The sequence below is a fragment of the Narcine bancroftii genome, chromosome 7, assembly GCF_036971445.1.
Source record: "Narcine bancroftii isolate sNarBan1 chromosome 7, sNarBan1.hap1, whole genome shotgun sequence".
NCBI classification, from domain to species: domain Eukaryota; kingdom Metazoa; phylum Chordata; class Chondrichthyes; order Torpediniformes; family Narcinidae; genus Narcine; species Narcine bancroftii.
Window position 1 is genome coordinate 76,133,374 of NC_091475.1, and position 22,161 is coordinate 76,155,534.

A 22,161-nucleotide genomic window follows, 5' to 3' on the forward strand; every position below is an offset into this window, starting at 1 on the left:
ATGTTTAAAGATAATTAAAAGCAACTTTTGTTTAAGTAACCATTTGTCGGTGAATATCTATTGCTGCTAGGTTTTGGGGTCCTCTGGGCTTGTAACAGTATCCACTGTTCACTGGATTGTCCACCTCTGGTTTTCCCTTCCTAAAGTCAACAATCAGCTCCTTTGTTCTGGTGACATTGAATGAGAGGTTGTTGTTGGTGCACCATTCAGCCAAATTTTCAATCTCCCTCCTTCATGCTGCTCATCACTCCTTTGTATACAACCCACTACCATGGTATCATCAGCATATTTGTAGGTGGTATCATTGTCATATTGAGCCACACAAACATAGGTGTAAAACAAGCAGAGCAGGGTGCAAAGAATGCATCCCCATGGGCTTTGGGACTGATGGAGATTGTAGAGATGTTCTTACCAATCCTGACTGCTTCTGGTCTGGAAGTGAAGGAGTCCAGGATCAAATTACACAGTGGGGTGCTGAGGTCCCGGTCTTGGAGTTTGCTGATTAGCTTTGAGGGGATGATGGCATTAAATGCCAAACTGCAGTTGATAAGGAGCATCCTGATGTATGTGTCTTTTCTGTCCAGGTGCTCCAGGGGTTTGGGTAGAGCCAATGAGAGAGCAGAGTAATGTCAGATGGAATTTAATTTTGATAATAATGAAGTGATGCCCTTTGGGAGGACCCATAAGAGTAAAACATCAACAATGAATGTAACATCCCAGGGAGTATTGAGCAACAGAGAGACATGCAAGTCCAAATTTCTCCAAAGATGGCATCATAGGTAAACAAGCATAAGGAGCTTTTACTTTCATTGACCAGGGCAATGAAATTATGTATAATGTTGTAAACATTGTTTACATCACCATTGGGATACAGTTTGCAGTTCTGGTCCCTACACCATGCAAAGTACATGATTGCACCATAGAAGGTTCAGAAGGGATTCACCAAAATGTTGAATTTTGATGGACTATTTCAGTTACGAGCAGAAATGGGGTGAAGGACCTGGCAGATCTACACAAAACTATGAGGGACATAAATAGACAAGATAATCGGAAACGTTTCTGCACAGCAGATGTCTACAACAAGAGAGCAAAAAACTTAGGCTAATGGTTAATAAAAAGGTGTTTAAAAGGATAATTTCTTCACTCTGAAACTGGTTGCAATCTAGAATTCACTGCTTGAGTGAGTTGTAGAATCAGATACTTTCCAACACTTACAAAGTACAGATGAGTGTTTCAAAATACAGTTAATATTAACATACACATCCTTTTGATGCTCCCTTCTCCTCACCAGAATTCAAGCATACACCCTGAGAGGATCCAAAGGTGCCAAATCATTTAATTATACCAGGCATTTTTTTTCCATCTTTCTCAGTCCATAAATATATTGTTTTATCTGATCTAGTAGATACCATTGATGATTCATCATTCACCATTCTTTCAAGCATTCAGTAGATCAGAATAGACTTTGTCTTAGATTCACATAATTTCCTCTGCTACTCAATTAAAGCCATCTTCACCTGTGACAGACTATTTTGAGGTGGTTTGGGAGGAATTGCTAGAGCAGGTTGCACATACACATTTCAAACACAGAATATTTGCAGGACTTTTGCAGGGTGGTTTTTTTGCAGAAAGAGCCACAAAGTTGCAGAACACAGCTTGCTTGGGAGAGCAGGTGATTGTTGCAGGAAGGGACAGAGCAGTTTTGCTCTCAGAGAGGGAGGGTATAAAACAGAGAGAGAGAGAGAGAGAGAGAGAGGAGACAGAAATCAGTTCCAGAAGGACAAAGCTGGCAAACTTGTAGAAGACTGTCTGGTCAAAGGAGAAGGCTGGCTGTCTGAAAGGTGATCTGAAAGAAGGAGGATCATCTGGAGAACCCAGAAAGGGGCAAGTTTCATCAGCAAGGCTGATTGGAAAGGAATCAGTTGCGGATGTCCTGGAAAAGGGATCTCTCTCTGAAAACCAGCAAAAACCCCGCTGAGTAGTAACCATTTGTCTGTTAAGCACCAAAGACTGGTGAACTTTGTTAATGCTAACTTCTGTGCACAGTACAAGAATTGCCTGCAACCAGTGAGATTGGACTGTGATCCAAAGATCTTTTCTAATCTTAAATATGCATTACACACACACCTGTGCTTAGTATTATAGGGGGGGGGGGAATTAAGTAGGTTAGGTAGGTTAAGTAAGTAGGTTAAGTAATAAGTTAAAGTTTAATTCTGTTTTCTTGTTCAAATATAATTAAAAACTACTTTTGTTTAAGTAACCCTGAGTTGTGGTGCATATCTATTGCTGCTGGTTTTTGGGGTCCTCTGGACTCCGTAACACAACATAAAGACATTTATGGGCACTGCTAATAACTCACCTTAAATTATTTTCATTGGAAAATTCTTGCAACCAAAAAAATGACTTGTTTTCAGTGCAGAATATTCTTTGTAAATATATTCCAGCCCTTGTCAATTATACCACTTTCTGCTGAAACATGAATATAAACCTTAATCCATTTAAACAAAATAGTTAATTCTGCCATATCACAACATTTAATTTCAACAGTTTAATCATTCTCATAGTTCTGACACCATTGGACTGGTGATCAGCCATGTTTTTGTTGTGTGGATTTCCATGCAATGGAAGAAATTAATAAGATGTTATGCAGGTACAATTAAAATATTAAATATTACCTGAATATTAAACTACAGGCAAAGATTATGGAAACAGAATCTTGTGAGAGTAACCTTAAAGAAACCATGGTTCCTGTGCACGTGTCTAACTCAGCAATTTTGGAAAATTTAGAGGAAAAGTTAGGCCATCTTAAGTCATAAGAACAGATGCAGTTGAAAGAATTAATTTTGAAATATACAGATTTGTTCCCTGATGTGCCAAAAAGGACATCATTGATTTATCATGATGTGGATGTAGGAGAAGCAAATCCCATGAAATAACACCCATATGGAATAAACATTCAGAAGAGTAAAATCATGGATCAGGAGGTGGAATATATGTTGAGAAATGATATTATTAGACCTTCAGACTCAGATTAGAGTTCTTGCATTCTGCTACTGAAACCAGATGGGACTGTTAGGTTCTGTACAGATTACAGGAAGGTTAATTCAGTAACTAAAACTGATTCTTATTCTATTCCGAGAATAGATGATTGTATTGATAAAATTGGAAAAGCTAAATTTCTGACTAAGTTGGATTTGTTGAAGGGTTACTGGTGTGTGACTTTAACTGAGAGAGAAAAGAATATTTCGGCTTTTGTAACTCCATGTGTCACCTTTTGGCATGAAAAATGCCCCTGCAACATTGCAAAAGATGATTAATTCAGTAATCCAAGGGTTAACACATACAGATGCTTATATTGATGACTTGGTCACAAAAAGTAACACATGGGAAGAATATCTAAGGGAATTGGACAAATTGTTTGCAAGATTATCCAAAGCGAACTTAACTGCTAATTTAGCAAAAAGTCAATTTGGAAATGCCACTGTAACATACTTAGGTTATGTAGTTGGCCATGGAAAAGTTGCACCTATTCAAGCTAAGGTGAATGCAATTTCTATTCCTAATGGCAAGAAAGCAGTGAGAAGGTTTTTAGGAGTGACAGGATATTATAGGAAGTTCTGCAGAAATTTTTCAGAGGTTGGTCTTCCTTGAACCAACCTTTTGAAGAAAGGGGAAAAATTTGTGTAGACTAAAGTTTATCAGACAGCTTTAGAAATTTTAAAGGTGATGCTATGCCATTGCATTTGACAGACCATTTTCTTTAGCAGTGGATGCCAGTGATGGAGCAGCAGATGCAGTTTTATTGCTAAAACATAATGAAATTGACTATCCAGTTGCCAACTTTTCAAAAAAATTCAATGTTCATCAAAGGAACTATTCCACTATTGAAAAAGAACTTTCTATAATATTTGCTCTGTAGAATTTTGACGTATATCTTGGTACTTCTCATGAACTAATTGTGATATTTACTGATGTGTCAGAGTGTGTATAAACACACACACACACACACACACACACACACACACACACACACACACACACACACACACACACACACACATATTATATATATATATATATATATATATATATATGTTTTTGGCAGATAAATTAGAGGAGGTCACATACAAACACTTTAAAACAAATCTTATTTAAAATACTGGACCTCTACCCCATAGTAAACATATCGGCTCCAGAGCTTTTGCAAGAGCTTTGAAGAGTCCTCAAGTGACTTCACTAATGGATTGTTCTTTACAAAAGGCAACAGATGAAAGAGCATGTCAGTTCTGCCTTTGTCTGGAAAAGAACTTGCTGTTCTGAGAGGGTCATGTGGTTTTGCAAGCAGAGAGAGTCAAACTGGTTTTCTCTCAGAGAGACACACAAGATATCACTTGTACAGTGTTACAGTCAGAAGAAATAGCTGGGACTGGAACAGGACAAGCTGGCAAGCTTATGGAAAGCCAAGCTGCAAGACAGCCTGGTCAGTGCCCTTGTGGTTCATGCAAGAGGAGACGACTGGCTGTCGAATGTTTCTCTTGGAATAAGAGAAACAGAAAGGAACTCTGTGGTGACATGAAAGAAAGAGGTTATCATCTTGAGAACCCTGAAGGGGCAAGTTTTGTCAGCAAGACACTGAAGTGGCTGATTAAAAAAGAACAACAAATCTCTCTCTGAAAACCAACAAGAACCTTCCTGAGTGGTAAACATTTACCTTCAAGCACCAAAGCCTGGTGAACTTTATAAATGTTAAATTCTGTGCACAGTCTAAGAATTGCCTGCAACCAGTGAACTTGGAGGAATGAGAAGTGAGATTGAACTGTGAACCAAAGAACTTTTCTGAATTTACACACACATTACATACCTGTGCCCTTAGAATTAGAAGAGGGTTAAGTTAGGTTAGTTAAGTTAAAGTGTGATTGTGTTTTCATGTTTAAAGATAATTAAAAGCAACTTTTGTTTAAGTAACCATTTGTCGGTGAATATCTATTGCTGCTAGGTTTTGGGGTCCTCTGGGCTTGTAACAGTATCCACTGTTCACTGGATTGTCCACCTCTGGTTTTCCCTTCCTAAAGTCAACAATCAGCTCCTTTGTTCTGGTGACATTGAATGAGAGGTTGTTGTTGGTGCACCATTCAGCCAAATTTTCAATCTCCCTCCTTCATGCTGCTCATCACTCCTTTGTATACAACCCACTACCATGGTATCATCAGCATATTTGTAGGTGGTATCATTGTCATATTGAGCCACACAAACATAGGTGTAAAACAAGCAGAGCAGGGTGCAAAGAATGCATCCCCATGGGCTTTGGGACTGATGGAGATTGTAGAGATGTTCTTACCAATCCTGACTGCTTCTGGTCTGGAAGTGAAGGAGTCCAGGATCAAATTACACAGTGGGGTGCTGAGGTCCCGGTCTTGGAGTTTGCTGATTAGCTTTGAGGGGATGATGGCATTAAATGCCAAACTGCAGTTGATAAGGAGCATCCTGATGTATGTGTCTTTTCTGTCCAGGTGCTCCAGGGGTTTGGGTAGAGCCAATGAGAGAGCAGAGTAATGTCAGATGGAATTTAATTTTGATAATAATGAAGTGATGCCCTTTGGGAGGACCCATAAGAGTAAAACATCAACAATGAATGTAACATCCCAGGGAGTATTGAGCAACAGAGAGACATGCAAGTCCAAATTTCTCCAAAGATGGCATCATAGGTAAACAAGCATAAGGAGCTTTTACTTTCATTGACCAGGGCAATGAAATTATGTATAATGTTGTAAACATTGTTTACATCACCATTGGGATACAGTTTGCAGTTCTGGTCCCTACACCATGCAAAGTACATGATTGCACCATAGAAGGTTCAGAAGGGATTCACCAAAATGTTGAATTTTGATGGACTATTTCAGTTACGAGCAGAAATGGGGTGAAGGACCTGGCAGATCTACACAAAACTATGAGGGACATAAATAGACAAGATAATCGGAAACGTTTCTGCACAGCAGATGTCTACAACAAGAGAGCAAAAAACTTAGGCTAATGGTTAATAAAAAGGTGTTTAAAAGGATAATTTCTTCACTCTGAAACTGGTTGCAATCTAGAATTCACTGCTTGAGTGAGTTGTAGAATCAGATACTTTCCAACACTTACAAAGTACAGATGAGTGTTTCAAAATACAGTTAATATTAACATACACATCCTTTTGATGCTCCCTTCTCCTCACCAGAATTCAAGCATACACCCTGAGAGGATCCAAAGGTGCCAAATCATTTAATTATACCAGGCATTTTTTTTCCATCTTTCTCAGTCCATAAATATATTGTTTTATCTGATCTAGTAGATACCATTGATGATTCATCATTCACCATTCTTTCAAGCATTCAGTAGATCAGAATAGACTTTGTCTTAGATTCACATAATTTCCTCTGCTACTCAATTAAAGCCATCTTCACCTGTGACAGACTATTTTGAGGTGGTTTGGGAGGAATTGCTAGAGCAGGTTGCACATACACATTTCAAACACAGAATATTTGCAGGACTTTTGCAGGGTGGTTTTTTTGCAGAAAGAGCCACAAAGTTGCAGAACACAGCTTGCTTGGGAGAGCAGGTGATTGTTGCAGGAAGGGACAGAGCAGTTTTGCTCTCAGAGAGGGAGGGTATAAAACAGAGAGAGAGAGAGAGAGAGAGAGGAGACAGAAATCAGTTCCAGAAGGACAAAGCTGGCAAACTTGTAGAAGACTGTCTGGTCAAAGGAGAAGGCTGGCTGTCTGAAAGGTGATCTGAAAGAAGGAGGATCATCTGGAGAACCCAGAAAGGGGCAAGTTTCATCAGCAAGGCTGATTGGAAAGGAATCAGTTGCGGATGTCCTGGAAAAGGGATCTCTCTCTGAAAACCAGCAAAAACCCCGCTGAGTAGTAACCATTTGTCTGTTAAGCACCAAAGACTGGTGAACTTTGTTAATGCTAACTTCTGTGCACAGTACAAGAATTGCCTGCAACCAGTGAGATTGGACTGTGATCCAAAGATCTTTTCTAATCTTAAATATGCATTACACACACACCTGTGCTTAGTATTATAGGGGGGGGGGGAATTAAGTAGGTTAGGTAGGTTAAGTAAGTAGGTTAAGTAATAAGTTAAAGTTTAATTCTGTTTTCTTGTTCAAATATAATTAAAAACTACTTTTGTTTAAGTAACCCTGAGTTGTGGTGCATATCTATTGCTGCTGGTTTTTGGGGTCCTCTGGACTCCGTAACACAACATAAAGACATTTATGGGCACTGCTAATAACTCACCTTAAATTATTTTCATTGGAAAATTCTTGCAACCAAAAAAATGACTTGTTTTCAGTGCAGAATATTCTTTGTAAATATATTCCAGCCCTTGTCAATTATACCACTTTCTGCTGAAACATGAATATAAACCTTAATCCATTTAAACAAAATAGTTAATTCTGCCATATCACAACATTTAATTTCAACAGTTTAATCATTCTCATAGTTCTGACACCATTGGACTGGTGATCAGCCATGTTTTTGTTGTGTGGATTTCCATGCAATGGAAGAAATTAATAAGATGTTATGCAGGTACAATTAAAATATTAAATATTACCTGAATATTAAACTACAGGCAAAGATTATGGAAACAGAATCTTGTGAGAGTAACCTTAAAGAAACCATGGTTCCTGTGCACGTGTCTAACTCAGCAATTTTGGAAAATTTAGAGGAAAAGTTAGGCCATCTTAAGTCATAAGAACAGATGCAGTTGAAAGAATTAATTTTGAAATATACAGATTTGTTCCCTGATGTGCCAAAAAGGACATCATTGATTTATCATGATGTGGATGTAGGAGAAGCAAATCCCATGAAATAACACCCATATGGAATAAACATTCAGAAGAGTAAAATCATGGATCAGGAGGTGGAATATATGTTGAGAAATGATATTATTAGACCTTCAGACTCAGATTAGAGTTCTTGCATTCTGCTACTGAAACCAGATGGGACTGTTAGGTTCTGTACAGATTACAGGAAGGTTAATTCAGTAACTAAAACTGATTCTTATTCTATTCCGAGAATAGATGATTGTATTGATAAAATTGGAAAAGCTAAATTTCTGACTAAGTTGGATTTGTTGAAGGGTTACTGGTGTGTGACTTTAACTGAGAGAGAAAAGAATATTTCGGCTTTTGTAACTCCATGTGTCACCTTTTGGCATGAAAAATGCCCCTGCAACATTGCAAAAGATGATTAATTCAGTAATCCAAGGGTTAACACATACAGATGCTTATATTGATGACTTGGTCACAAAAAGTAACACATGGGAAGAATATCTAAGGGAATTGGACAAATTGTTTGCAAGATTATCCAAAGCGAACTTAACTGCTAATTTAGCAAAAAGTCAATTTGGAAATGCCACTGTAACATACTTAGGTTATGTAGTTGGCCATGGAAAAGTTGCACCTATTCAAGCTAAGGTGAATGCAATTTCTATTCCTAATGGCAAGAAAGCAGTGAGAAGGTTTTTAGGAGTGACAGGATATTATAGGAAGTTCTGCAGAAATTTTTCAGAGGTTGGTCTTCCTTGAACCAACCTTTTGAAGAAAGGGGAAAAATTTGTGTAGACTAAAGTTTATCAGACAGCTTTAGAAATTTTAAAGGTGATGCTATGCCATTGCATTTGACAGACCATTTTCTTTAGCAGTGGATGCCAGTGATGGAGCAGCAGATGCAGTTTTATTGCTAAAACATAATGAAATTGACTATCCAGTTGCCAACTTTTCAAAAAAATTCAATGTTCATCAAAGGAACTATTCCACTATTGAAAAAGAACTTTCTATAATATTTGCTCTGTAGAATTTTGACGTATATCTTGGTACTTCTCATGAACTAATTGTGATATTTACTGATGTGTCAGAGTGTGTATAAACACACACACACACACACACACACACACACACACACACACACACACACACACACACACACACACACATATTATATATATATATATATATATATATATATGTTTTTGGCAGATAAATTAGAGGAGGTCACATACAAACACTTTAAAACAAATCTTATTTAAAATACTGGACCTCTACCCCATAGTAAACATATCGGCTCCAGAGCTTTTGCAAGAGCTTTGAAGAGTCCTCAAGTGACTTCACTAATGGATTGTTCTTTACAAAAGGCAACAGATGAAAGAGCATGTCAGTTCTGCCTTTGTCTGGAAAAGAACTTGCTGTTCTGAGAGGGTCATGTGGTTTTGCAAGCAGAGAGAGTCAAACTGGTTTTCTCTCAGAGAGACACACAAGATATCACTTGTACAGTGTTACAGTCAGAAGAAATAGCTGGGACTGGAACAGGACAAGCTGGCAAGCTTATGGAAAGCCAAGCTGCAAGACAGCCTGGTCAGTGCCCTTGTGGTTCATGCAAGAGGAGACGACTGGCTGTCGAATGTTTCTCTTGGAATAAGAGAAACAGAAAGGAACTCTGTGGTGACATGAAAGAAAGAGGTTATCATCTTGAGAACCCTGAAGGGGCAAGTTTTGTCAGCAAGACACTGAAGTGGCTGATTAAAAAAGAACAACAAATCTCTCTCTGAAAACCAACAAGAACCTTCCTGAGTGGTAAACATTTACCTTCAAGCACCAAAGCCTGGTGAACTTTATAAATGTTAAATTCTGTGCACAGTCTAAGAATTGCCTGCAACCAGTGAACTTGGAGGAATGAGAAGTGAGATTGAACTGTGAACCAAAGAACTTTTCTGAATTTACACACACATTACATACCTGTGCCCTTAGAATTAGAAGAGGGTTAAGTTAGGTTAGTTAAGTTAAAGTGTGATTGTGTTTTCATGTTTAAAGATAATTAAAAGCAACTTTTGTTTAAGTAACCATTTGTCGGTGAATATCTATTGCTGCTAGGTTTTGGGGTCCTCTGGGCTTGTAACAGTATCCACTGTTCACTGGATTGTCCACCTCTGGTTTTCCCTTCCTAAAGTCAACAATCAGCTCCTTTGTTCTGGTGACATTGAATGAGAGGTTGTTGTTGGTGCACCATTCAGCCAAATTTTCAATCTCCCTCCTTCATGCTGCTCATCACTCCTTTGTATACAACCCACTACCATGGTATCATCAGCATATTTGTAGGTGGTATCATTGTCATATTGAGCCACACAAACATAGGTGTAAAACAAGCAGAGCAGGGTGCAAAGAATGCATCCCCATGGGCTTTGGGACTGATGGAGATTGTAGAGATGTTCTTACCAATCCTGACTGCTTCTGGTCTGGAAGTGAAGGAGTCCAGGATCAAATTACACAGTGGGGTGCTGAGGTCCCGGTCTTGGAGTTTGCTGATTAGCTTTGAGGGGATGATGGCATTAAATGCCAAACTGCAGTTGATAAGGAGCATCCTGATGTATGTGTCTTTTCTGTCCAGGTGCTCCAGGGGTTTGGGTAGAGCCAATGAGAGAGCAGAGTAATGTCAGATGGAATTTAATTTTGATAATAATGAAGTGATGCCCTTTGGGAGGACCCATAAGAGTAAAACATCAACAATGAATGTAACATCCCAGGGAGTATTGAGCAACAGAGAGACATGCAAGTCCAAATTTCTCCAAAGATGGCATCATAGGTAAACAAGCATAAGGAGCTTTTACTTTCATTGACCAGGGCAATGAAATTATGTATAATGTTGTAAACATTGTTTACATCACCATTGGGATACAGTTTGCAGTTCTGGTCCCTACACCATGCAAAGTACATGATTGCACCATAGAAGGTTCAGAAGGGATTCACCAAAATGTTGAATTTTGATGGACTATTTCAGTTACGAGCAGAAATGGGGTGAAGGACCTGGCAGATCTACACAAAACTATGAGGGACATAAATAGACAAGATAATCGGAAACGTTTCTGCACAGCAGATGTCTACAACAAGAGAGCAAAAAACTTAGGCTAATGGTTAATAAAAAGGTGTTTAAAAGGATAATTTCTTCACTCTGAAACTGGTTGCAATCTAGAATTCACTGCTTGAGTGAGTTGTAGAATCAGATACTTTCCAACACTTACAAAGTACAGATGAGTGTTTCAAAATACAGTTAATATTAACATACACATCCTTTTGATGCTCCCTTCTCCTCACCAGAATTCAAGCATACACCCTGAGAGGATCCAAAGGTGCCAAATCATTTAATTATACCAGGCATTTTTTTTCCATCTTTCTCAGTCCATAAATATATTGTTTTATCTGATCTAGTAGATACCATTGATGATTCATCATTCACCATTCTTTCAAGCATTCAGTAGATCAGAATAGACTTTGTCTTAGATTCACATAATTTCCTCTGCTACTCAATTAAAGCCATCTTCACCTGTGACAGACTATTTTGAGGTGGTTTGGGAGGAATTGCTAGAGCAGGTTGCACATACACATTTCAAACACAGAATATTTGCAGGACTTTTGCAGGGTGGTTTTTTTGCAGAAAGAGCCACAAAGTTGCAGAACACAGCTTGCTTGGGAGAGCAGGTGATTGTTGCAGGAAGGGACAGAGCAGTTTTGCTCTCAGAGAGGGAGGGTATAAAACAGAGAGAGAGAGAGAGAGAGAGAGGAGACAGAAATCAGTTCCAGAAGGACAAAGCTGGCAAACTTGTAGAAGACTGTCTGGTCAAAGGAGAAGGCTGGCTGTCTGAAAGGTGATCTGAAAGAAGGAGGATCATCTGGAGAACCCAGAAAGGGGCAAGTTTCATCAGCAAGGCTGATTGGAAAGGAATCAGTTGCGGATGTCCTGGAAAAGGGATCTCTCTCTGAAAACCAGCAAAAACCCCGCTGAGTAGTAACCATTTGTCTGTTAAGCACCAAAGACTGGTGAACTTTGTTAATGCTAACTTCTGTGCACAGTACAAGAATTGCCTGCAACCAGTGAGATTGGACTGTGATCCAAAGATCTTTTCTAATCTTAAATATGCATTACACACACACCTGTGCTTAGTATTATAGGGGGGGGGGGAATTAAGTAGGTTAGGTAGGTTAAGTAAGTAGGTTAAGTAATAAGTTAAAGTTTAATTCTGTTTTCTTGTTCAAATATAATTAAAAACTACTTTTGTTTAAGTAACCCTGAGTTGTGGTGCATATCTATTGCTGCTGGTTTTTGGGGTCCTCTGGACTCCGTAACACAACATAAAGACATTTATGGGCACTGCTAATAACTCACCTTAAATTATTTTCATTGGAAAATTCTTGCAACCAAAAAAATGACTTGTTTTCAGTGCAGAATATTCTTTGTAAATATATTCCAGCCCTTGTCAATTATACCACTTTCTGCTGAAACATGAATATAAACCTTAATCCATTTAAACAAAATAGTTAATTCTGCCATATCACAACATTTAATTTCAACAGTTTAATCATTCTCATAGTTCTGACACCATTGGACTGGTGATCAGCCATGTTTTTGTTGTGTGGATTTCCATGCAATGGAAGAAATTAATAAGATGTTATGCAGGTACAATTAAAATATTAAATATTACCTGAATATTAAACTACAGGCAAAGATTATGGAAACAGAATCTTGTGAGAGTAACCTTAAAGAAACCATGGTTCCTGTGCACGTGTCTAACTCAGCAATTTTGGAAAATTTAGAGGAAAAGTTAGGCCATCTTAAGTCATAAGAACAGATGCAGTTGAAAGAATTAATTTTGAAATATACAGATTTGTTCCCTGATGTGCCAAAAAGGACATCATTGATTTATCATGATGTGGATGTAGGAGAAGCAAATCCCATGAAATAACACCCATATGGAATAAACATTCAGAAGAGTAAAATCATGGATCAGGAGGTGGAATATATGTTGAGAAATGATATTATTAGACCTTCAGACTCAGATTAGAGTTCTTGCATTCTGCTACTGAAACCAGATGGGACTGTTAGGTTCTGTACAGATTACAGGAAGGTTAATTCAGTAACTAAAACTGATTCTTATTCTATTCCGAGAATAGATGATTGTATTGATAAAATTGGAAAAGCTAAATTTCTGACTAAGTTGGATTTGTTGAAGGGTTACTGGTGTGTGACTTTAACTGAGAGAGAAAAGAATATTTCGGCTTTTGTAACTCCATGTGTCACCTTTTGGCATGAAAAATGCCCCTGCAACATTGCAAAAGATGATTAATTCAGTAATCCAAGGGTTAACACATACAGATGCTTATATTGATGACTTGGTCACAAAAAGTAACACATGGGAAGAATATCTAAGGGAATTGGACAAATTGTTTGCAAGATTATCCAAAGCGAACTTAACTGCTAATTTAGCAAAAAGTCAATTTGGAAATGCCACTGTAACATACTTAGGTTATGTAGTTGGCCATGGAAAAGTTGCACCTATTCAAGCTAAGGTGAATGCAATTTCTATTCCTAATGGCAAGAAAGCAGTGAGAAGGTTTTTAGGAGTGACAGGATATTATAGGAAGTTCTGCAGAAATTTTTCAGAGGTTGGTCTTCCTTGAACCAACCTTTTGAAGAAAGGGGAAAAATTTGTGTAGACTAAAGTTTATCAGACAGCTTTAGAAATTTTAAAGGTGATGCTATGCCATTGCATTTGACAGACCATTTTCTTTAGCAGTGGATGCCAGTGATGGAGCAGCAGATGCAGTTTTATGGCTAAAACATAATGAAATTGACTATCCAGTTGCCAACTTTTCAAAAAAATTCAATGTTCATCAAAGGAACTATTCCACTATTGAAAAAGAACTTTCTATAATATTTGCTCTGTAGAATTTTGACGTATATCTTGGTACTTCTCATGAACTAATTGTGATATTTACTGATGTGTCAGAGTGTGTATAAACACACACACACACACACACACACACACACACACACACACACACACACACACACACACACACACACACATATTATATATATATATATATATATATATATGTTTTTGGCAGATAAATTAGAGGAGGTCACATACAAACACTTTAAAACAAATCTTATTTAAAATACTGGACCTCTACCCCATAGTAAACATATCGGCTCCAGAGCTTTTGCAAGAGCTTTGAAGAGTCCTCAAGTGACTTCACTAATGGATTGTTCTTTACAAAAGGCAACAGATGAAAGAGCATGTCAGTTCTGCCTTTGTCTGGAAAAGAACTTGCTGTTCTGAGAGGGTCATGTGGTTTTGCAAGCAGAGAGAGTCAAACTGGTTTTCTCTCAGAGAGACACACAAGATATCACTTGTACAGTGTTACAGTCAGAAGAAATAGCTGGGACTGGAACAGGACAAGCTGGCAAGCTTATGGAAAGCCAAGCTGCAAGACAGCCTGGTCAGTGCCCTTGTGGTTCATGCAAGAGGAGACGACTGGCTGTCGAATGTTTCTCTTGGAATAAGAGAAACAGAAAGGAACTCTGTGGTGACATGAAAGAAAGAGGTTATCATCTTGAGAACCCTGAAGGGGCAAGTTTTGTCAGCAAGACACTGAAGTGGCTGATTAAAAAAGAACAACAAATCTCTCTCTGAAAACCAACAAGAACCTTCCTGAGTGGTAAACATTTACCTTCAAGCACCAAAGCCTGGTGAACTTTATAAATGTTAAATTCTGTGCACAGTCTAAGAATTGCCTGCAACCAGTGAACTTGGAGGAATGAGAAGTGAGATTGAACTGTGAACCAAAGAACTTTTCTGAATTTACACACACATTACATACCTGTGCCCTTAGAATTAGAAGAGGGTTAAGTTAGGTTAGTTAAGTTAAAGTGTGATTGTGTTTTCATGTTTAAAGATAATTAAAAGCAACTTTTGTTTAAGTAACCATTTGTCGGTGAATATCTATTGCTGCTAGGTTTTGGGGTCCTCTGGGCTTGTAACAGTATCCACTGTTCACTGGATTGTCCACCTCTGGTTTTCCCTTCCTAAAGTCAACAATCAGCTCCTTTGTTCTGGTGACATTGAATGAGAGGTTGTTGTTGGTGCACCATTCAGCCAAATTTTCAATCTCCCTCCTTCATGCTGCTCATCACTCCTTTGTATACAACCCACTACCATGGTATCATCAGCATATTTGTAGGTGGTATCATTGTCATATTGAGCCACACAAACATAGGTGTAAAACAAGCAGAGCAGGGTGCAAAGAATGCATCCCCATGGGCTTTGGGACTGATGGAGATTGTAGAGATGTTCTTACCAATCCTGACTGCTTCTGGTCTGGAAGTGAAGGAGTCCAGGATCAAATTACACAGTGGGGTGCTGAGGTCCCGGTCTTGGAGTTTGCTGATTAGCTTTGAGGGGATGATGGCATTAAATGCCAAACTGCAGTTGATAAGGAGCATCCTGATGTATGTGTCTTTTCTGTCCAGGTGCTCCAGGGGTTTGGGTAGAGCCAATGAGAGAGCAGAGTAATGTCAGATGGAATTTAATTTTGATAATAATGAAGTGATGCCCTTTGGGAGGACCCATAAGAGTAAAACATCAACAATGAATGTAACATCCCAGGGAGTATTGAGCAACAGAGAGACATGCAAGTCCAAATTTCTCCAAAGATGGCATCATAGGTAAACAAGCATAAGGAGCTTTTACTTTCATTGACCAGGGCAATGAAATTATGTATAATGTTGTAAACATTGTTTACATCACCATTGGGATACAGTTTGCAGTTCTGGTCCCTACACCATGCAAAGTACATGATTGCACCATAGAAGGTTCAGAAGGGATTCACCAAAATGTTGAATTTTGATGGACTATTTCAGTTACGAGCAGAAATGGGGTGAAGGACCTGGCAGATCTACACAAAACTATGAGGGACATAAATAGACAAGATAATCGGAAACGTTTCTGCACAGCAGATGTCTACAACAAGAGAGCAAAAAACTTAGGCTAATGGTTAATAAAAAGGTGTTTAAAAGGATAATTTCTTCACTCTGAAACTGGTTGCAATCTAGAATTCACTGCTTGAGTGAGTTGTAGAATCAGATACTTTCCAACACTTACAAAGTACAGATGAGTGTTTCAAAATACAGTTAATATTAACATACACATCCTTTTGATGCTCCCTTCTCCTCACCAGAATTCAAGCATACACCCTGAGAGGATCCAAAGGTGCCAAATCATTTAATTATACCAGGCATTTTTTTTCCATCTTTCTCAGTCCATAAATATATTGTTTTATCTGATCTAGTAGATACCATTGATGATTCATCATTCACCATTCTTTCAAGCATTCAGTAGATCAGAATAGACTTTGTCTTAGATTCACATAATTTCCTCTGCTACTCAATTAAAGCCATCTTCACCTGTGACAGACTATTTTGAGGTGGTTTGGGAGGAATTGCTAGAGCAGGTTGCACATACACATTTCAAACACAGAATATTTGCAGGACTTTTGCAGGGTGGTTTTTTTGCAGAAAGAGCCACAAAGTTGCAGAACACAGCTTGCTTGGGAGAGCAGGTGATTGTTGCAGGAAGGGACAGAGCAGTTTTGCTCTCAGAGAGGGAGGGTATAAAACAGAGAGAGAGAGAGAGAGAGAGGAGACAGAAATCAGTTCCAGAAGGACAAAGCTGGCAAACTTGTAGAAGACTGTCTGGTCAAAGGAGAAGGCTGGCTGTCTGAAAGGTGATCTGAAAGAAGGAGGATCATCTGGAGAACCCAGAAAGGGGCAAGTTTCATCAGCAAGGCTGATTGGAAAGGAATCAGTTGCGGATGTCCTGGAAAAGGGATCTCTCTCTGAAAACCAGCAAAAACCCCGCTGAGTAGTAACCATTTGTCTGTTAAGCACCAAAGACTGGTGAACTTTGTTAATGCTAACTTCTGTGCACAGTACAAGAATTGCCTGCAACCAGTGAGATTGGACTGTGATCCAAAGATCTTTTCTAATCTTAAATATGCATTACACACACACCTGTGCTTAGTATTATAGGGGGGGGGGGGAATTAAGTAGGTTAGGTAGGTTAAGTAAGTAGGTTAAGTAATAAGTTAAAGTTTAATTCTGTTTTCTTGTTCAAATATAATTAAAAACTACTTTTGTTTAAGTAACCCTGAGTTGTGGTGCATATCTATTGCTGCTGGTTTTTGGGGTCCTCTGGACTCCGTAACACAACATAAAGACATTTATGGGCACTGCTAATAACTCACCTTAAATTATTTTCATTGGAAAATTCTTGCAACCAAAAAAATGACTTGTTTTCAGTGCAGAATATTCTTTGTAAATATATTCCAGCCCTTGTCAATTATACCACTTTCTGCTGAAACATGAATATAAACCTTAATCCATTTAAACAAAATAGTTAATTCTGCCATATCACAACATTTAATTTCAACAGTTTAATCATTCTCATAGTTCTGACACCATTGGACTGGTGATCAGCCATGTTTTTGTTGTGTGGATTTCCATGCAATGGAAGAAATTAATAAGATGTTATGCAGGTACAATTAAAATATTAAATATTACCTGAATATTAAACTACAGGCAAAGTTTCAACATACCTCAGTGTTGTTGATGATAGGTCTGGAGAAGGAACTTTTATATTTTTACAAATCTTGGAACATGAAGGTTGTGTATTGTTCAAGTTCTTGCTCAATTTTCCACTTGTATTTATTTTTATTTTACCTGTGAATATTAGAAAAAAAAATCATCATTATGAAGCAATATTATTCATTTTCCTGGAGCAGAATGGAATCTGCAACTTTCTGAATTAAAAGTGGTAATGCTGACATTGAGCAAGAAATGATATTTAAAATTAGTTTTAATGGATTCGACTGGATTAGAAAGACATTTTTCATTCCCCCAGTCCCCTTTGAGGAATTCTGGCAAGCCATCTTCTTTAACCAATGTTTTTTTTTAATCATGAAGTCACTTGCACAGTGCTGTTTGGTAATAGAAACTGTAAAAAAAACGAATTAGCTGTAAATTTCCTACTCACTGCTGCATGTATTGTGTGAAACTCCACTCAATAGTACCATCTCTCTAGACTGATGAGTTGAAGTGAATTAACACCACCCTGTATTACAAGTTCCTGGATCACTTGATCGGTATTGCCCAATCAGCTTCTTTCTGATCTGAGCCTTCAAATCCAACTGACTGAGTCACCTGACTCCAATTGCCAAGTGCAGCCTTCAGATGAAATCCCTGTTGGATGTCTGCTACAAGACAATATAGGAACAATAATACCATGAGATTGAAAAGTGTAGAGTTCATGGAATTCCCAGCCATCTAAACTCCCTGTTTAGGGATGATGAAGCATTCTTGGCAACAAACTACCTCTATCTAGTTTTCTTTTTACCTTTTCCCCTGCACTCCCACCTCTTCCCAGTGCTCTCATATTCAATCTGTCTCTTCACTTCTCCCATCTTCTGTCCAATTCCCTATTACTTATTCCTTTTATTCCAGCTTCCTTTTATGTAATGTCATCCCCTTTATACTGTCATTTCTACCCATGGATGCTATGTGACCCACTGAGTTCCTCCAGCAGCTCATTGTTTGACAACTGACTACAGTGCATTTTATAGATGGAGCATGCACACACACAAACACAATATCCATGATGTATGAGTAGTAGCAGCTTACATTTGACACAATGTTTGCCAATCAAGATCACTGCTTTGACTGTGGATGATGCCAAACCTCTCGACTGTTATTGACTTTACTCATGCAGACAAGTAGAGAGTATTCCATCAGATTCATGACTTGCTGATCATTCATATATTTGGGGATTCAAGAGACAAGTCATTACACCATTCCCAACCTCTGTTCTGACTGTATTTATATGGCTAATTGTTGAGTATCAAGGATAGGCATTAAGATACTCTCTTTTTGGAAGGCAATTGATACTAAAATTGATTGACTCTTTTCAGCCAAGGTCCAAAGATGCCTTACATCTTGTTGCACGCGGATTTAGTTTAGAAGAATTTTGAATGGAATTGAACTTTATTTAAACATCAGACTTCAAACAAGACAATAGAAGGGAGGAAAACTATTAGAGAGATTGCTCTCTTTGCTTCTCTTGCCAAATTCTTAGGACCACCCTTGCCTCCATCCACAGATATAAGCAGATCCTCACTCTCTCTACCACAAAATCCTCCTCTCCTCCAAATTGATTGCTGCGTTTACAGATTATTTAGGATAGACTTAGGGGCATTATTAGTAGGGCATACCAGAATCAGAATCAGATTTTATTGTCACAAAATTCATTGTATTATGGCAGCTTCACAATGCAAACATTCACATAATCCACCTTGCAACAATAAAATTAAAATAGTACAAGAAAACTCAAAGTAAGGCAGTGTCTTTGGTTTATTGATCATTCACGAATTTGACAGCACCAGGGAAGAAGGCGTTGTTGTGCCACTGAGTGCTTGTCTTTAGGCTCCTGTACCTTGTTCCCGATGGTAGTAGAATAAAGAGGGCATGGCCTGGGTGGTGGGGGTCCTTGAGGATAGAGGCTGCTTTCTTAAGACACCGCCTCTTTTTTGCTGATGTCCTTGATGGACAGCAGTCTGGTGGTGTGATGTTGCTGGCAGAGTTAATAATCCTCTGGAGCTTTTTTCTTGTCCTGTGTGTTGGCACCTCCATACTAGACAGTGATGCAACCAGCCAGAATGCTCTCCACAGTACACCTGCAGAGGTTTTTGAGAGACTTTAGTGACATACTGAATCTTCTCAGACACCTCACAAAGTATAGCCACTGACAAGTCTTCTTCATAATTACATCAACATGGAGGCTCCAGGACAGATCATTGGAGATGTTGACAACCAGGAATTTGAAGTTCTTGACCCTCTTCTCTACTGAGTCCTTGTTGAGGATTGGATCGTGTTGTCCTGACTTCCTCCTGAAGTCTATAATTATCTCCTTGGTTTTCCTAACATTGAGTGACACCACTCAACGAGCTGATCTATCTTCCTCCTGAATGCGTCCTCATTGCCGTTTGTGATTCTGCCAAAAAATGTGCTGTCTTTGGCAAATTTGTAGATAACATTGGAATTGTACCTGGCCACACAGTCATGGGTCTATAGTGAGTTGTCTAAGTATGCATCCTTGATGTGCGCCTGTGTTGATAGCCAGTCAGTGACGAAGAGATATTGTTTCGGATTTGTGCTGTGGTCTTCCGACAAGGAAATCAAGGATCCAGTTGTAGAGGGGGGTGCAGAGGCCAGGTTTTGGAGCTTCTTGACCAGCGCTGAGGGATAATAGTGTTGAAAGTTAAGCTGTAGTCTATGAAGGGCAGCCGTATGTATGAGCTGCTGTTTTTGAGGTGAGCCAGAGCTGAGTGGAGAGCTAGCAATATTGTGTCTACTATGGAGCATTTATGACGATAGGTGAATTGCAGCGGGTCCAGACTGTTGCTTAAGTATGAGCCAATTCTGGCCATGACCAACCTCTCAAAGCATTTCATCACAGTAGATGTGAGTGCTACTGGGCTGTAGTCATTGAGGCAGCTCACACTGTTCTTCTTGGGCAGCAGGATGACTGATGCCCTAAATGCCCATGAACACTCTGGCTAGTTGGCACAGATTTTCACTATCCTGCCAGGTAAGCAGTCAGGAGCTGGCGCCTTGTGAGGATTCTGAAGTCAGCTTCAGAAACAGATATCACAGGGTCCTCAGCCTTGCAGGGATTCTAGTAGGCACTGTTGGGTTCTCCTTCTCAAAACAAGCATAGATGGTGTTCAGCTGATTAGGTAATGAAAAAATCACAGCCATCTATGGTGTTTGCCCTCACATTGTCGATTGTAATGCATGTAATCCCTGTCATAGCTGGCATATATCTGTCTCTGTCTCCAGCTTCCTCCAGAATTGCCATTTTGTTTCAGAGATAGTCTTCCGTAGGTTGTACATGGACTTCTTGTAAGGATCTGGATCCCCAGCCTTAAACACCCTTGATCTCACCCTCAGCAGGTTGCGAATCCTGATTTATCCAAGTTTCTGGTTGGGGAACACCCAGTATGTGTGCATGGGCACACACTCGTCCATGCAGGTCTTGATGAAGTCAGTGACATAGTGACACATTGCATATTCATTCAAATCTAAGGATGAGTTCTTGAATATGTTCCAGTCCACCTATTCAAAGCAGTCCTAAGATGCACCTCTGCCCCCCTTGACCATACTTTTACCATCTTAACCACTGGTGCTGCGGTCCTCAGTCTCTGCTTGTACACAGGGAGTAGAAGTACAGCCAGATGATCAGACTTGCTGAAGTGTGGTCATGGTATGGCTTGGTAGGCATTCTTCATGGTGGTGTAGCAGTGGTAGAGTGTGTTGGCTCCTCTGATCTCTCATGTGACATGTTGATGGGTAGTTTGTTCGAGTCTTCTTCGGGTTGGCCTGATTGAAGTCCCCCACAATGATCAGGAAGGCATCAGGATGTGGTGTGTCATGGCTGCTAATCACAGTGCTCAGTCCCTCCAGTGCCAGCCTGATGTTAGCCTGGGGCAGAATGTACACAGAGACCAAGATGATGGCAGTGAATTCCTTTGGCAGGTAGAAAGGGCAGCACTTGATTGCCAGCTATTCCAGGTTGGGGGAGCAGGACTGGGACACGACCATCAAGTCTGTACACCATAATGAACTGATGATGCACAAACACCACCTCCCCTGATCTTTCCTGTCCAGTCAGTGCAATGGAGGGTGTAGCCCACATGCTATAGTGCCATGTCCAGAATTTGTCCAATGATTGTACATTGGCCAGGAGGATGGTAGGCAGCAGAAGCCTCATAGCCCCACTCTGTGTCCATGTGGTTGTATCCTTTAAATGGATTGGGGGTCAGCTGCTAGTTACTCCTGTGGTGTTGAAATGTTCCGTGCAATGTCTCTAAATCTTCTGCGATGTCTAAATGGACTGAGCGCCTGCTGCTTGCAGCTCCTGCAAGGTTTAAATGGCCTGTTTGCTGGCTGCTTGAAAGTCACCCGGTGTTTAACTAGCGGGTGCACAGGCTGTTTAAAGGTGCCGTGGTCTGACGCAAACTCCCATTGTGAAGTCTGTTAGCGATCTTAGGATATTCTTATTCATGGGTAAGTTTGATTCTGTAGTTCTGGGGTTGAATTTTAATCGTTCCAAATGGGAATATTTGATTATTCCCATCAGAGCTGCACACAGAGTTGCCACTATAAGGTGCCATCTTGAAAACCCATGATTCATCACTGGGACAGACGGAAGCCTGTGAAGCCATGGAGATTA

General features: G+C 39.4%; 1 protein-coding gene across 16 annotated transcripts in view; it reads right to left on the reverse strand.

Annotated features, from left to right (window-relative positions):
• LOC138739018 (cilium assembly protein DZIP1L-like) overlaps positions 1-22,161 on the reverse strand; it is a 205,379-nt gene that overhangs the window by 52,614 nt on the left and 130,604 nt on the right. For all 16 annotated transcript variants that reach the window (XM_069890355.1, XM_069890353.1, XM_069890358.1 and 13 more), the window contains one exon: positions 17,474-17,597. In XM_069890355.1, the coding sequence (XP_069746456.1) occupies positions 17,474-17,597 (124 nt within the window). The remainder of the gene's footprint in view (positions 1-17,473; positions 17,598-22,161) is intronic.